This window comes from Dichomitus squalens (assembly GCF_000275845.1).
Source record: "Dichomitus squalens LYAD-421 SS1 unplaced genomic scaffold DICSQscaffold_82, whole genome shotgun sequence".
Lineage (NCBI taxonomy): Eukaryota > Fungi > Basidiomycota > Agaricomycetes > Polyporales > Polyporaceae > Dichomitus > Dichomitus squalens.
The window spans coordinates 14,165-30,338 of NW_006766964.1; the positions used below are offsets into that span (position 1 = coordinate 14,165).

The 16,174-nt window shown below is 57.4% G+C and overlaps 5 protein-coding genes across 5 annotated transcripts; 2 read left to right on the forward strand and 3 right to left on the reverse strand.

Annotated features, from left to right (window-relative positions):
• Positions 1-2,201: 2,201 nt before the first annotated feature.
• Positions 2,202-3,304, forward strand: DICSQDRAFT_175078 (uncharacterized protein; the record flags this gene model as incomplete). The annotated part of the gene is made up of 3 exons (XM_007370952.1): positions 2,202-2,224; positions 2,314-2,990; positions 3,048-3,304. The coding sequence occupies 3 exons, from the start codon at positions 2,202-2,204 to the stop codon at positions 3,302-3,304; spliced, it is 957 nt and encodes a 318-aa protein (XP_007371014.1).
• A 566-nt stretch (positions 3,305-3,870) lies between these two features.
• DICSQDRAFT_163953 (uncharacterized protein) lies at positions 3,871-6,578 on the reverse strand (the record flags this gene model as incomplete). Its single annotated transcript, XM_007370953.1, has 7 exons — positions 3,871-3,917; positions 3,959-5,548; positions 5,599-5,778; positions 5,837-5,922; positions 6,018-6,117; positions 6,286-6,393; positions 6,569-6,578. 7 exons carry the CDS (start codon positions 6,576-6,578, stop codon positions 3,871-3,873), a joined length of 2,121 nt encoding a protein of 706 aa, XP_007371015.1.
• Positions 6,579-7,546: 968 nt separating this feature from the next.
• DICSQDRAFT_175080 (uncharacterized protein) lies at positions 7,547-9,009 on the reverse strand (the record flags this gene model as incomplete). Its single annotated transcript, XM_007370954.1, has 3 exons — positions 7,547-7,755; positions 7,828-8,928; positions 9,000-9,009. The coding sequence occupies 3 exons, from the start codon at positions 9,007-9,009 to the stop codon at positions 7,547-7,549; spliced, it is 1,320 nt and encodes a 439-aa protein (XP_007371016.1).
• A 454-nt stretch (positions 9,010-9,463) lies between these two features.
• DICSQDRAFT_113304 (uncharacterized protein) lies at positions 9,464-11,601 on the reverse strand. The gene is made up of 6 exons (XM_007370955.1): positions 11,131-11,601; positions 10,523-11,077; positions 10,051-10,461; positions 9,924-9,988; positions 9,830-9,860; positions 9,464-9,762 (listed from the first exon to the last, which is right to left on the reverse strand). The coding sequence occupies exons 1-6, from the start codon at positions 11,593-11,595 to the stop codon at positions 9,610-9,612; spliced, it is 1,680 nt and encodes a 559-aa protein (XP_007371017.1). The 5' UTR covers positions 11,596-11,601; the 3' UTR covers positions 9,464-9,609.
• Positions 11,602-12,184: 583 nt separating this feature from the next.
• Positions 12,185-15,225, forward strand: DICSQDRAFT_113305 (DEAD-domain-containing protein; the record flags this gene model as incomplete). Its single annotated transcript, XM_007370956.1, has 9 exons — positions 12,185-12,418; positions 12,474-12,612; positions 12,665-12,819; positions 12,882-13,313; positions 13,367-13,494; positions 13,555-14,261; positions 14,329-14,512; positions 14,666-14,847; positions 15,065-15,225. The coding sequence occupies 9 exons, from the start codon at positions 12,185-12,187 to the stop codon at positions 15,223-15,225; spliced, it is 2,322 nt and encodes a 773-aa protein (XP_007371018.1).
• Between the last annotated feature and the right edge of the window lie 949 nt (positions 15,226-16,174).

Sequence of the window (16,174 nt, forward strand, 5' to 3'; positions counted from 1 at the left end):
CCCCTTTTTGCCGCCCATTCCCTTCCCTTTGACGCCCACCTTCCATTTCCGGACTGTTTCCTTTCCTAGCTCATCCCAGTTTGGACACTGTAGATACGTTCCCACAGCCGCATGCTACGTTCCCGTGATCGCCATGCCCTTGCCTTTTCTTTCTCGCCCTTTGTTCTCCCTTTGTCATCTTCACTGCCTCGCTCTCGCGCCTTGTCCTTGGTTGCTAAGCAGCCCCTCTAGTATATAAGGACCCCCCTAGGCGCTCCCTAGTCCCCATCTCGACCTCTTGGTCATTGGGACTAGGTGAGTGACCATAGCGTTGTATCTCTCTTCGATTGCTAATGTATAACTTGGTCATTGGGACTAGTCTGTCGCTGCTTGCGTGAAGACTAGCTTTCGTCGGTCTTGTGCCTTCGTGCCGACCGCCGCTCTGCCCCGTCGAGTTTTCTGATACGTTTATCCCTCTCTCCCTCACTTTCCCCCTTTCGGCTCCTCGCCGCTCGCCTACGGGGTCGTCGCCGAACGTCGACCCGAGTCCACGCGCCTAGTCGCCGCGACAACCGCCTTCTGAATTTCGAGCACCGTCCCCCCGATTTGCTCAACCTTTACATGAACCGACTGGAGTTCATTACTGGATTGCTGACGGGGTTTGAGTGGGAGAGCAGGACGCATCGCTATGGGTGTTCCCTTGCCTGTACATACCCTGGTCCCTCAAGCTCGCAACAAAATGAGCGGCCGACAAGGATTGAGCACGCCTGATCTCCTTCCTCAAACATCGCATCTGTGGGGCGTACCAATCCCCCTAGCACTGTGCGGCGCATGCTCACTGCCATCTGCGGTGCACGATGTCCTGCTCCTTGGACGTGCTTCTCTGCTGGGATAGGCACGACGATTACAGCGCTCACAGGCACATAAACCTTGGCTGCGTGCCTCTCTGACAATCTAGGCGGGACTTCCCAGGTGCAAGCTCAAGGTTGACAGGCAGCTCGATATAGTCTGCCACAACTTGAGCATCTGATATGAATAGGCGTCCCCAATCGACGTGCTTCAGTCTCAGGCAGCCCCCTGTTCTCGACCGCGCCCCCGTGCTCTCGTAGATACTACCAAGACAGAGACAATAGGATGCCAGTCACCTTCAAGGTCGCGAAACACGCAGCGGAGGAGTTCTCATAGAGACATTTTCCCACCAAAAGTACTGGTGCGGAGAGTGTCCTTAAAGTCGCCGCATCCGCACAATGGGAATACTGCCGAGAGCTGCTCCAGACATCCATCGCGCCCGAGGACCTATCAAACCTCTAGCCCGCGCAGGGCAATGGGTTCGTCGAGGCCGTCCTGACAGCTTACAAGAGACATCATCATCTGGTCATCAGTGTTACCGTTGGTACGCCCCACCCCCTATCTTTTTCTATTGGACTACTCCTTCTCGTCGCCCTCGTGTACACTCCACTCCCCCTTCCTGTTCCCGGCGACTTATGTTTACCTTCCTGTTCCCCTGTCGTCCGCCTGTACACTACCACCCCCCATTCCGCCCCCTGACGACTGCATTTCTAGTCCCGGCCCTCTCCCCTAATATTTCCCCTTTCGTCTATATGACCGGACCCTGGGTCCGACCCTGACCCTTTCCCTTTTCGGTTACATTACTTTACCCTGACCCAGACCCCGACCCTTGTCGCGCCCCCTTCCCTTTTTGGTTACATTACCCGACCCTGACCTAGACTCAGGACCCTGTCCTGCCTCTATCCCCTTTTGGTTATATCACAGGACCCTGACCTAGGTCGTGTACTATACCGGGTCCAGCCTCGACCAGACGTGTTCCTTTACAGTCTCCTCATACCTCCCCACTTTGGGCGGTTACCTTTCCCTTCCTAATACGGTCGGTACCCCATAGTATATAAGGAGGCCCGTAGTCGGTAGAGACTCCCCACTTCTGTTCCGTCTTCGTTACCTCTTGTATCCCTATATCCCTCAATCTAGGGACTTGTGCGATACTCTCTCCCCGTGTGCTACACTGTAACGACTAGCTGAAAATGGAATGTGCGGGAATTGCACCACGCACAACCGTTGGACTACCCGTCCCACTTTCCCAGCCCGTTACAGCCACTAAGCACCGTTACCTCGGGTGACTAAGCCGGGTACTGCCGTACTTCTCTGTGATGGTGCGTCATCCGTGACACCACCGTTACATACACCGCGTACTTGGATAAGTCCGCATGATAAGTCTGGATAGACTTGTGTTAGTACTTCAGCGTAACAATCAGGTGCGTCTGCCTCCATCCCCATGTTGCGCACGAAGCGCGCGCGCTGACTCCGGCCGAGCGACAGACCTGACGATGTGTGGATATCCATCCTCAGCCAACTCAACTTCTACGTGAACGCGCATGCAAAAGAGCTCCGCTCGCACTTCGTCGCGCACGGAGGTAAGAAGCACCTCGTCGTCGTCGCGTTCGGCACGCGCTACACGGTCAACTTCGGGAGCCTCGCACGCCAGATGACGCTCCACATCCAGAACAGCGTTGTCGATCCGACGCTCGTCGACTGGATCCTGCCCGACTTTACGACGACGACGGTCAAGGACAAGACGATCTGCGCAGTGCTCTTGATGTCCTCGCTCGAGTCGTGCTTCCACTACGAGATAATGTGCATATGCGGCATCCCCTCGGTCACGCTCGAGGGCGAGCGCGCAGACTGGCAGAAGCTCCTCGACAGGGTGACATCCGACCGTCTGCCTGCTATGGGGGCGGAGCCGGCGGCGTGGGCGCGCATGCTCCAGCCGATCCTGGAGCGCTTCGTCAAGGCGTTCGACGGAGAGCCGGATGTGGAGTTCTGGGGGGACGTCGCCCATGCGCACCCCAAGTTCTACGGGCCAGAAGATATGAGCGGGTGGATCACAGCGTTCTCGGTGTGGAACTGTCAAGGGCGGTGGCAAGGGCGGCCATTGGAGGAGGTCACGAACCCCAGAGAGGTTCCGGATGCTGAGGAGAGGGAGAAGCTGTCACCCAGTACGCCGCCACGGCCAATCCTGGCTGTTCTGCTGCTGATCATTGGATGCTACTTAGGAGAGAAAGACAAACTCGAGCGACGCTACGTGCTGGACGGAATCTCCTACCCCGCGCTCTCGCAGACGCAGATGGCGGAAGGGTTTTGTGAGGTGGACGTACTGCTGGACGACAACGGGCAGCGGTTCGACTGTGTGATGGTCGCAGGCCATGTTGCCATTGCAGTCTCGGGTTCAGCGGAGAGTCGGAGGGACACCCTGAGTCCGTCTCCTGAATGGTTCATCTACATCAAGAATGACAGGATTGATTTGTACTAGCCTAAGTACAGACTTACAAGATATGGAAGTATCTTCCACGCCTGTCCAACCGCAATATACTGTGAGAACGGGATGCTATCGCCCTGAAAGCTCGTACGGGTCCATGAATGAGTACTACGGGCAAGCTTTTTGGAGTAGAAAAAATACGCCGTGGGAACGCGCTCATCTTGGGCAAATCGTGAGGCTTCCAGCGCCTCGCGAAAGGACAACAGACTTCTACTTCAAACACCCAGCACCATAGTACAAAGCGATGATCATCTACTACTACAAATTTCTCAAGACAATCAGCACAGGTCAAGATAAGCAGACTGCGATTTGTGCCTTCGCTTTGGGGATATGATATGAGCTTTCACAGTGGCAGTAAAGGTACTCGTAGTATGAAAGACAGACACGCGATTCAACAGATCACATTTCGCGAGAACTCGCCCGACAACGCGGGTGTATTGAGAATGAGCACCGTACCTCTATTCTCGAGAAAGCCCCGATCGTTAGTAACGCAACCGAGACATAACACGCCAGTATACGTCTTTCCATCCGCGTTCGGCTGGGCCACCGTAGTCATGATCTCATGAGTGCACCTCCCTATCTCCACGAATTCCATCGTAGTCTCGTACTGGAACTCCCGGTCCAAGTACTCCTTGTCCGTCATCCTACCTGCACCATCCAACAGGATGATCAGGAGGACGTCGTCCGGGATCTCGGTGGCAGGACAGTCGGAGAGGTGAGGGTGACGGCTCAGGTTTACGGCGCACAAGACGACGAGGTCAGGAGAGAACGGTCCAGCCCTTTGACAGAGCATGTACGTGCCCCACACCCCGGTACGGCCGGTCTCCTTCCAGACGCGGAACCGCTCCTTCCTCGCGCGGACCGTGGTCCCGGACGCCCTCGAGAACTTCGCGTTGGATATCGTGACCACGCGCAGGGTGACGCCGACAACGGGCTTGGAGTCATAGATGCGAGGAAGGGCGGAGTCTCTATTCGCGGAGACGACGTAACTCCAATCTGTGCCCAGCGTGAACGCGAGAGTGCGGGACGGCATGGCTTCGAAGACGGCCAGGCGCGCCTCCTCCGCTGAGAGGGAGTACGACACCGGAAAGTCCTCCATGTCTAGGATGCCAAGGATCGAGTAGAGCATGTCGACAGCGTACGCCGCTTGTCGGCCTCCGAGCATCCCCAATGAGATCCTGACCTTGTCGGCGCTGGATGTTGTACGACGTCGTGACAGGACGAGGGATGCGATCTTCCTGGAGGAAGGCGTGGTACCTTGTCGCAGCGAATGAATGGTAGTGTACAGGTTTTGGCGCGCAAGGTTCCACTGGAGCTCTGACACCAGACCCAAGTCGGAGTGTCCAATCGCTCGTCGGTGACTTGCACGCGACGCCAGGCCCACGTCAGGGCGTCCTGATGTCTGCCCAATCGCTAGCTTCTGATAGGCAGAGGTGGAGAGCCCGCCAGTCGAGTCCTCGTTCTGCAGGACGCAGGTGGTAACGTGCTCGGAGCTCTGCCAGAGGATACAGGTCGTCCCTTCGATCCGCACAACATCTGCACGATCCACCACCCGAAGATTCAGCGTTAGTTGGAGCTGATAGCTATACGTGTGAGGCTGGGCTTCTAGACGGATGACCTCGTCAGTAATGTCCCCGTCGAAGAGGTAAGAGAAGACGACGGAGTGCGACTGAATCTGCTCCTGGAGTGTCCACGCCCTGGTCTCCCATACAGGAAAGTAAATCTCGGGTGAGGCTAGTGAGGAGAGGAAGCTCGTCCCTGTAGGATACGCGTAGGTGACTGCGGCAGTGCCGTACAGAGTCCCCATCTTGGGAACGAAGAATTCTTTCTCTTCGATGACGTCTTGATTGATGCAGACGATGTCCATCCAGAAGTACTCTTGCAGAGACATCATCACCTGGAAAGCGATCTGCGCAAAGAACCGCTGGCCTTCGACGGCGGAAGCGCCGTCGACGAGACCCCTCTGGACGAGCGCTGAAAAAGTCGCAGAGCCGAGTGCTAGTTTCCTCTCGTAGCTGGCATCCGGGCTGCGAGCATTGCCGTACTCCACGATTCGTGCCCTCCAGTCTGTGATCGCCTTGCTCCATCGGTAGGACACGGCTACGAACTCCTTGTCCTTTAGGCTAGACACTTCGATAACCTTGAGGACGCCCGTCCGCACGTACGTCACCGCATCGACCAGTCTCCATTTAGGCCGACCTCGACGTCGAGCGGATGGCGATGATGACGGCTCCAATACTTCAAGTCATCGGTCAATGCAGCCAAATGAGAGTCGAACAGATGCTCACAGAGATCGCCTAAATGCTCAAGGGTTGCTACGTCGGTTTCGCTTCGTTTGCTATCGTTCGCGGCGGTCTCTTTCAGCGAATCAAGAGGTGCGATCTCGACTGGCGTCGTCTCCACTAGGAGCGAGAAAAGGATGTGGATGTCTGCTTGCGGGCCGACACTCTGCAGGGTCCTGGACAGGTCTGCATATCGATGATCATTCGAGTCCGTTCACAATCATGATAACCCGATAGGTTCTACCTCTTCCCCAATGTGCCTCATTGAGTAACCGGATGTCCTCCTGATGTTCGACAACAACGTCGTATGTCCAGGCAGGTGGTCGAGACCTAGAGATTATCTTCAACGTAACGCTATATTCTAGGAGCGGACTGCAAGCATTTGGTCAGTTCGCGAAAACAGGCCAGGCGGAATATTCACTCACAGAACCAAGGTTTCGTCGCAGTCCGCGGGATCGCCACGCAAGGGCCGCTGCGTCTTCTTTGTGACACCGCCGACGTTGACTTGCACGTAGGTCTCCCTGTCTGAAGGTGCCAGTCCACGCACTCGAAGTACTAGAAGCGGCGAAAAGAGGAGATGAACTGCATGCTTCAGAGTTGATCATGGCCTGCACACCTCTAACTCGAACGCGTTTGCTTCGTGGTCGGAGTCATCAGCGTGGTGTAAACAGCACGATAATGTGAGAAACTCACCAGGTTTCTGTCCGAACCCCAGCTGCAGTATCGACGTTCGGGTCCATGGCCTGCGCTCTTGCGACACTGCTCCGCTTCGGGGCGATACTGGGGCGTTCAAGTGATCAGCTGGGTAGTCGGATAGCAGTGTCTATGCTCGGAACTGATGGTCTGCGTGGGACTGTATCAGAATCAGACGGGTGAGACCAGTTGCGCTTCACTCAGTGCAACTGGTGTAAGCCAAACCCAAGAAAGGGCCCAGCAGTCGAACGAGGACGTCAGCGTCCACGCCGTAGGCACACACCTTTCCACATGGCAGCTAAAGTTCAACGTTCAACGTCAACTCGGACATTTCCGGAGGTTGCGTGCGAACATGCAAAAAAAGCGCTGACTCAGAACAATTGAGCACAATGATTGCAGCGAGCCTGAAGAGATGTCTCCGCGTCGATATAGTTGAGGAGAGGTGCTTTCAAGCTCTTGTTCTGAAGTGACGATGGCGATCACGGTATCAAGTTGACTCGGTTGCATCACCCGGCCCGGGGCAAACGGCAGTGCATCTTGAGGTGTTACACGGTGACCATCGATAGCGAGGGAGTTAGGGAGAATGCATGGATGTGAATGACTAAGATTGACTGAGGAGCCTGCTTCAAGATATCCTAATACTAGCGTGGACGTCAGAAGGCTTCTTCCGACAAGGGAAGTACATCCACACACCCTCAAACTCTCGTTGAGGTACCACTGCGGCTGAATCTCCCACAGGTACTTCATGTCGTCCAAGAGGTCACAGACTTGACCCCATATGTCCTCGTTGATACGAAGCAGTTCGTGATTGCAGACGAAGGTTAAGATACTGTACGATTGCCCCTACACCTGCCTGAGGTGCATCTCGAGGCCAGACTTCTCGAACCATTCGGTAAGATTGAGCCACGTCATCGACACGTCAAGATCTCCCGCCTTCCGCGAGAGGCGGTATTTGCGCAGGTATGCTCCCAGACCAACACGTTCGGCATAGTCGTAGACGCGATTGGGGAGATAGGGTACTCCATACCAGCAGAGGTAGCTTGCGGGGATCATCGACGTCAACGTGAGTGGGACTGAGCCACAAGGGAAGCGAGGGCGTGGGGAGCCTCTTCCGTACGACTCTGCTCTTCATCACGGTGTCAATACATGCCTGGACGCAGAGGAATTCAGTAGCTCACCCCCCTCTCGAATTCGCGCATAGGTAGCTTGACGCTATCTGGAATTTCTTCCCCGTCTGTGTATCCCCGGAATCCATCATCGTCTATGAATTCTTCTTCGTCTGTGCTTTCTTCTTCATGTCGATCTGGTGAGGCGAAGCGAGTCCAGATGCGACATCCTCGAATGGAAGGTTCCGCACAGTGTGTAGAAATGTCTCTGAGAGCTCGAGATGCCGGCCTAGGTTATAATAGTCGGTGTAGTCGGTGAAACAGCTGTAGAAGCTGATGCTGAGACACCTCAGGGGCAGGTGCGCTATGGAGCGGATCAGTATGTCCTGGAATGACCGATTGGTATCAGGCCATAACCGATCCATGAAACACTTACGAAAAATTGGTCCCATTGGACGTTTTTGAGAAAGTCCAAGTCCCCGGGGAACCCTCTCTCGCGACCTCGGGAAGGTGACATCGAGATGAGTAAGTGTCGTCTCCAGCTCAGACGGAAACAACCCATCGAGAACTGATGCACCGCGCTCGAGCTCTATACGCAGAGTGAGCTGGCGAGGGGGGCTGCCGCGAAGGGCAGTGGCGACGTAGTCTTTGGTCAGAGCAAAGCAGTCGATGATCTTCGCGTGGCGTATTGGACACTGGAGGCCGAGAGCGAAGAAGACATGCGCCTCGCAAGAAACATAGTCGAGGCCTACCCAACAGTGGGACTCCTGAGCCCGCCTGTTCTCATCTCGAACGCGGTGCAAGAGGCCGTCATTGAGTCTCCACCATCTGCCGTCGTTCTGATGCTCGAGGGCTAAAGTACGATCTAATGCAGGGAATGCTTGCAAAAGACAAGCAAGTCGCGGAAGGCCTTCGGCGCAGTCGACAATGAAGGACCGAAGCGCCGGATGTTGAGTGACGACTTGGTGAACGCTGTGGTAGTCGTAACCGAAGTCGAGGCAATCCAGGTGGATAATCTCGAGAGGCGATTGCACACCTTGAACCAGCCTGATCGCCTCGTCTTCCCACCCCTCACTCACAACGGAGATTTCCCTCAGGGTAGTGAGCTGGACGATAGCGGGGAGGATTCTTGTGTCAGACATCTTGGATCGGAGAAGATAGCCAGTAGTTTGAAAACTCTCGAGACGATCGACACATGTCAGGATGGCCAGCAGGCGGTCCGCAACATCCCTCGTGTCATACGATGTGCCGATGTCCCAGGTCGCAACCTGAAGAGCGCGTACGTGAGATGCGCGACGCGTCTTGTCGGCGAAGATAAGACTGTGGATGTTGCACATCGAGCGAGCGTCCTTGAGTACGATGGGGCGCACGCTGAGGAAGCGCTGCATTGCTACTGGCCGCAGAGAGGCGCCGGTGCAAGAGAAGGAGAGGATGTCGGATGTATCGGTCAAACGATCACAGATGGCCTGTAGCACGTCCCAGTCGAGTCGAGGTGCACCACAACTGTCCGGCTTGAAGACCGTTGCATTCGATAGGACTACAGACGTAACTTGGAGAATCAGCAGGCGACCGCACAAGTCTTCATCACCGCACAAAGAGAAAGCTTACCGCCTTCCATGTCGTGATATGCACCTACCAACAGGTGGTGAGGGTTAGAACTGTTGGCCACTAGACAGTACTTGCCAGCGTGTAGTCCCAGTGAGAACGTGCATGAATTCAGTCGACTTTAGTTGGGCGCAGTCGTGTCCGGCTGTATGCGCCCGTGCCGGGTCAGTTTAGATTGAGCGCCCTGCGAAAGGACGACGTGCAAGGAAAAGTACATTGTGTGTTCAGACCTCAACTTCTTCAAGCCCTCGGCATCATAATATGTCACGACGCTTTCTGACCCAGAGGTTTGGAGCAGGCTCTCTCACAATCACAACGGCGTGAACCCGTTTGCTGCTTTTCCCAGCAGCATTACCAAGATGACAAGCCCCATGGATGTAGAGCATAGCTCGTTCACTATGTCACCTCGCGCCGAAAACACCAGCACCCGTAGAGAGAGGAGTGAGGGACAGTATAACTGCTAGCGGCGCACAGAGCCCAGAGAGACTGCATGCTGGGGATGTATAGTCGGGATCCCGGTGGAGCCCTAATTAGCCTATACGTGGTTGCTGTACATGCGCTAGGGACCGTCCAATCCTTCAATCAACCACTATTGAATCGCACAGTGGCCTGGCTACATGGGCGGAAGCCCCCGCGCGATTCGCTCCAAGGCTGTGATCGCGTCCTCCCGCGACATGCTATTCAACACCTGCGCGGCGGTGAGTGCCGCGGCCGGTTCCGAGTCGCCCATCGTCGCGTGCACGACCAGGCGCGCGATGACCTCGCCCTGCAACCGAGAAACGGAGGGGAAAGTCAGCAGGAGACTGGCGAGGACAACACAAGTGACCACGCACGACTTCGACGAGACACGCGACCACGATGAGCCTAGTCCGATCGTTGTTCAGCACCCACCCTGGTCAGCTTCGACCACGGTCAAGCAGCGCTCACCAGATGATGATCCACGTTATCCTGTCCATCGCATTGTTATTCAAATGGTCGTGAATCGCGCCGAGCTGGGTAGAGCAGTCAGCCCACGACGCGACACAAACCGGCCCTGTAGCAACAACGCGCTCACCAGATCCTCCGCAACCGCGATCCGCTCGTTCAGCACCTGCACCCTCGGCCCGATCTCCATGTACTCCCGCACCGCGTCGTACAGCGCCTTCAGGCTCGCCTCGTCCCAGAACAGCTCCGGGACGTCGAGCACGTTGCTGACCAGGTTCACGTCCCGCCGCAGCTTGAACAGCTTCCCCGTCAGCTTCAGCGCGTCCTTGCGTTTCAGCGCGAGCACGCCCGTCGACGCGAGCTGCGCGGGGATCGACCGCGTCTGCGGGGACGCGAGGATCCGCGCGGCAAGGGACTCGTAGCGCGCGAGGAGCGTGGACTGCGCGAGCGCGTGCGCGACCGAGAGCTGGAGGAGGTGCGAGTGCGTCTTGAACGTGAAGAAGTCGTTGTAGATCCGTGGGAACGCGATGTTCGGGTCGTGCTGCACGATCGGCGCCGTAAACATCGGTCGAGAGAACGCACACGGGTAGGGGCGAACGTACCGCGTAGTGACACTCCTCCACCTCCCAGTCGTCGCGCGGGATCTTGCGGAGCATGACGCTCGCCGCCTCGACGTCCTCGAGGATCCCCAGCTCCTGGTCCTCCCTGAACCCGAAGAAGACGACCACGCCGTACTCGAAGAAGACCGCCTCCGCGAAATTCTGCGGCTCCTCCGCCGTTGTCCGCCGCCGCCTCGCCGCCCGCGATCGCGTCGACCCCGGGCCGTCTCTGGTCGGCATGGACATTGCGGGCCGTATGTCCTCCGCACTCAATAGGATGGGCTCAGTCTCGGAAACCCGGAGTTGCTCTGAAACGACTTCTTGCGGGGGCACGGGGGTAATGTGCGTGGCCGTTTCGGGCGAGGCGGACGGCATGAAGCCCTCCATGGGCGGCGTCGTCGAGGGCTCGATGGACGTAAAGTACGTGCCTTGATAGCCGTCCTCCTCGACTTCGGAGAGGCCCGAGCTGGGGTCTTCCGCTCCTGGAGAAGAGGCAGGCGCGGACGACCGGATGTTGGACCCTGTGGTGTAGCCTGGCAGAAGGGGCAGGTGGTATATCTATCTCGCCTCAGCTTCCTAATGCGCAATTGGAAGCTAGTGGAAGCACTCACGACGTACATCGCCTCATCATATATGCGAGGCCTCACGTTGTGCTCCCGCTTCAGGAAGCTCGCGAGGAGCTTCATGCGGAAGCCCTCGGCGAGACAGTACGCGGTGATGCGCCTGAACCCCGCCTTCTCCCTCTGCTCCTTGCTCATCCGCTCGCCCGCGCTCTTGTGCTCGCGTACGCCGCGATCGGTCTCGTAGCCATGGAGCTGCTCCTCGTCTGTGTCCGCTTCCGGGGGCGGGGGCTTGGTTTGCGGGGCGGAGGGGAGGACGACGAGCTTCTGGGTGGTCTTAGACGTTCGCTGAGTCTTGGAGGTCCCGGTAACAGGATTGGTGAGCGCGACCCCCGAGACGGAGGGACGACGGGTGAGGGTGCGGGTGCCGCTGGTGGGGGTACGGGATGGCCTTGCTCGGAAGGAGGTTGATGGTGGGAGAGAGGGAGCCCGAGGGGCTGGAGGCGGATTAGACATTTTGCGAAACTATACTCTGTAAATATCCGTTGAGACACATCAGCTCTCAGACTAGTGGTGTAACATAATAGTAGGCACGGCAGGCATCCCATGTTTCCGTGCATAGAAAAGTCGGCGAAAGCGGGAGGCAGGAGGCAACACCCCCACCGATTTACTCGGGTTCTCTGTTCATAAAGACACATCTTTGCGATGGCTCACCTCGTGCCTCTCCTTTTTCATATATTTTTCCCCGGTCGACGACCCCGGAATGCCTGCCGTGAGGACCGCATCTGCGTGCGAATACAGAGGCATCCTCATCATCGACGAGGATATTGTGCACCATCTTCTGTACAGTCCTGTAACAGGCCTATGATTTACTCACAATCTCGCAATGAAACGGTGGCTTGAGAAGTGAGCAGGATTCAGGACCCCGGTGGCTCTTGTTCAGAACGAGTGGCGGGCAGCAGCGAACAACGACGACGACGACCAGACGCTGGTTGACGTCGTGCGTCCCGGCGCTGCGGAGGCGCCCAGTTCAGATCGCTGTCCTCAGATTTTCCGTAGTCGAGTCTGAACTGCATCTTTCTCCTGCTCTGGTATCTCTATGACCATGACTGCCAGGGCTGCAGGAATCAAGAGAAAGACGAAGCCGTCGGCCTCGTCGCTAGCAAAACGTGTTAAGACGAAGCATGTCCTCACAGACGACCTGCCGTGGAAAAAGGTCTCTAAGCCGCGCGAGGCAGACCTTGGGACGGGGATGGATGGGTTCCTCGATTTAGAGGAGGTTCAGGATGTGGATGTTGTATTTGAGGAGACGGAGGCTGGTCGGGTTGTGAAGTTCAAGGTGCGCATGTTCATCACAGCTAGAAGTGCTGCTCGGGCCGACCCATATCTGTCAGGTGCGCGGCGAAGATGATGAAGGGGAAGATGTGCTGGACGCGCACGTCAGCGAAGGAGAGGAGGTCGCGGGACAGTCGTCTGCAGTGACCACGGAGAACATCGACCTCGACGCTCTGCCCGAGCCGATCAAGTTCGACAGTAAGCAGTACTCGTCCAGCCAGCATTGTGTGGTCTCCTGACCCCGTTTCAGCCAAGTCCCTTCTCCCCGAATGGCACTCGTTCAAACTCCATCCTCAACTCGCACGCGCGCTGTATGCGAAGAAGTTCACAACACCGACGCCCATCCAAGCGCAGACACTCCCGCTCGCCCTGAAGAATAAGGACGTAGTCGGTGTGGCAGAAACTGTGCGTTCAGTTGGCTTATATGCGCCCCAAACACTCAGTGTTGACACGGCTATTACGAATAGGGCTCTGGAAAGACGCTGGCGTACGGCCTGCCCATCCTCCATTACCTCCTTACGGAGGCATACTCGCGCCCTATCCCGAGCAACAAAACGAGGCGACCCGTCCGCGCGCTCGTCCTCGCTCCGACGCGTGAACTCGCGCTCCAAGTCTCTTCGCATCTCAACGCATGCCTCTCGTCGATGGATGTCGATGCGGTCGAGAACAAGACAGGTGACGATGAGGTGTCAAAGAAGGGCAAGAACAAGGGGAAAGCCAAGGCCAAGGCCAAAGCTGCCGAAACCCCCGCTCTTGAGAACAAGCCAAAACACCCTCCGCTCGTAAGCGTGGCTGCGGTGGTTGGAGGCATGTCCGCTCAGAAGCAGCGCCGGATCATCTCGCGCGGCGTGGACGTGCTCGTCGCGACGCCCGGTCGTCTGTGGGATATCTTGCAGGAGGTGCGTCCCGACAATTTGTCGACGGCGAGGTCGGGCTGAACGACGGCATGTAGGACGATGAACTAGCGACTCAAATAGAATTCCTGCGGTTCCTCGTGCTTGACGAAGCCGACCGGATGATCGAGACCGGCCACTTTGCTGAGCTGGACAACATTCTGCGTTTGACATTGCGGAAATCAGAGTGAGTTTCATTCCGCCCTCCGTCTCCTCCGCGTTCCTGTGGAATCTCACCGTGTCGCAGCGACGACGTCATTGAGCCCGAGAACAAGATGGACGAAGAAGAGGACACCAAAGACGGCGTCCGCGGGGGCGACCTCCAAACCTTCGTCTTCTCCGCCACGCTCTCTAAGGACCTCCAACAGAATCTCAAACGGCGGGCGCGCCCCAAAGCCCGCCGCAAGGCCGACAAGCCAGCATCGACGCTCGACGACCTCCTCCTCCGGCTCGATTTCCGTGACCCGTCTCCGGCCGTGGTCGACATCGCCCCGGCGTCCCGCGTCCCGGCAGCCCTGACTGAGAGCCGCGTGGACTGCCTCGCAGCGGACAAGGACGCGTACCTGTACTACTTCCTCCTCCGCTACCCCGGCCGCACGCTTGTCTTCCTGTCCGCGATCGACGGCATCCGCCGGCTGCTCCCGCTCCTTGCGCTGCTCGGCGTCCCCGCGTTCCAGCTGCACTCACAGCTCGAACAGCGCCAGCGCCTGAAGAACCTCGACCGGTTCGCGAGCACGCGGAACGCGGTGCTGCTCGCGACGGACGTCGCCGCGCGCGGGCTGGACATCACCGGGGTGGACCATGTCGTGCACTACCAGGCGCCGCGCACCGCGGACGCGTACGTGCACCGGAACGGACGGACGGCACGGGCGATGAGGAGGGGGTTCGCGCTGCTGATGTGCGCGCCGGACGAGAGGCGCGTCGTGCGCGCGCTGATGCGCGGTCTTGGACGGGGTGTGTCCTCTCTATCCTGCAACCCAGTCACTACTTACTGACTAGCGGTGTGTGGCGGACGACGCAGAGGAGGAGGAGCTCGCAGAGATGCCGGTGGAGCTGTACATGCTCGACAAGCTCAAGGCGCGCGTGCAGCTCGCGCGCGAGATCGACAGGCTGCAGCACAAGGCGAAGAAGGAGCGGCACGAGCGCAGCTGGCTCAAGGAGGCCGCGGAGGCGATGGAGATCGAGCTCGACTCCGATCTCGCGAGGTGCGTCACTAGCCCCACGCCTTCTGTCGTCTGTCGTCTGTTGGGACCCCCGCGCTGACGTTTCGCTTCCGTGTTTCCCCGTGCGACATCGACGTTGACGCTCTCGCATTCACAATCACCACTTCACCAATGCTGACGCCAACGCGCGTGCAGCGACTCCGACGAGGACAAGGCGCCGTCAAAGCAGAAGCAAAAGGCCGCGGGAGCGAAGGCGGCGGCGCTCAAGGCGCAACTGAAAGCGATGCTGACGCAGCCGCTCGTCGCGCGCGGGGTATCGACGCGATACATCACGTCGGGCGTGCGCTCGATCGCGGACGACCTGCTCGCCGGTGAATGTGCGTCTTTGTTTCTTTCGCGCTCTGCTCGCGCACTCCAGGGAGGGCCTTCTCCCTTTGACGCCGTCTCGTGTCGCCATGTCCCCCGTGCGACCTGTTCCCCTCTCGCAAAGATGCTGGGAGGAGCAGCCTCCGGGTTCCATGCGCCCCCTTCGTGCAGCTGAGTGCAAGATTCGCATGTGACATCTTACTGACGGACGGCTGTTTCGGCGCACAGACCACGAAACGATGGTGGGGATGAAGAAGGTCGAAGCGGGCTCCGACTTGGTGCCCGCCAAGGCGCGCAAGGCGAAGAAGCGCGCCACCAAGGCAGAAGAGGAAGAATTCGAGGAATGGGGAGGGATTAGCGTTGGTGCCGGTGGGAGCGACGATACGTAGTCACGAGTACTGATAGTATTAATCGCAGTTGCGTTCCTGCGGGCGTGCGTTGCGGGCGAGGTGCTGGCAAGGCGCAGCTTTCAACGAAGCTGTAAGAGGTCGACCTCGAGCTGCCATCGGCGAGAGGAAAGAGTACTGGAGAAACCAGCCTCCCAGATGGTCTTCCACCCGTCCCGACCCCCAGGATGTCGGTCACCGAATGTGATACGCTTCTGGCAGAGCGCCAGGGAATTATATATAACACCGAGAATGCATGTGGTACTATCGCGACCCCAGTGTTCGGACAGACCCTAGTGTTCGGACAAAGGACCATGTCTCCCTCATTTTCCACCCGATAAAGCTGCAAGCTGGCAAATAGGTGCGCGAGTTCATTCCAAACAAGCAGAAAAAAGAACCAAATTTATTCACAGAGTCACTGCGGCGATCTTGCAGGAGGAAGTGGTGCAACTCATCCCTATTCAAACTTGATGAGTCTCGCTCCGAGCTCCTCCTTGGGCGCTTCCTTTCATGTTTCTCAGACGTACTCATACACACCCATGATACCCAGGACTCAATTCTCCGAAGCCTTCACTGGTGCACAAATGGGAGAAACAAGACTTGGCCCTCGAGGGCGTGACAGTGCAGCCACATTTTCACTCTCCGACCTGGTTAGGCTGCTCGGCTAAGGCTCATCAAGTTGGATGACGGACATTCCCGAAGGCCGGCAGGGCTCGGCAAGCGTGACGATTCGTGACCTTCTGCGCAGAGAATCGTCCGAACACTGGGGTCAGCCCTGTATACCCCCCTCTCTAACACTCATTTCTTCTCCAATATATCTCATTTTTGGCATGCAGCATAATTTTATATGTGACTGCTTGCATGCAAAAAATGAATGTTATCGGAGGATAGGAAGGTACATAGATCAAAGGAATCATGCGGTGGGCGCCTTGTCGTCCGAACACTGGTGTTG

Bases quoted from the DNA above. Each gene is read 5' to 3' on its own strand.
- DICSQDRAFT_113304 (XM_007370955.1), bottom strand. From the start codon at position 11,595: ATGTCTAATCCGCCTCCAGCCCCTCGGGCTCCCTCTCTCCCACCATCA. The intron at 11,078-11,130 runs GTGAGTGCTTCC...GAGGCGAGATAG, and splicing joins ATGATGAGGCGATGTACGTC to ATATACCACCTGCCCCTTCT. The intron at 10,462-10,522 runs GTACGTTCGCCC...CCGATCGTGCAG, and splicing joins TGGAGGAGTGTCACTACGCG to CACGACCCGAACATCGCGTT.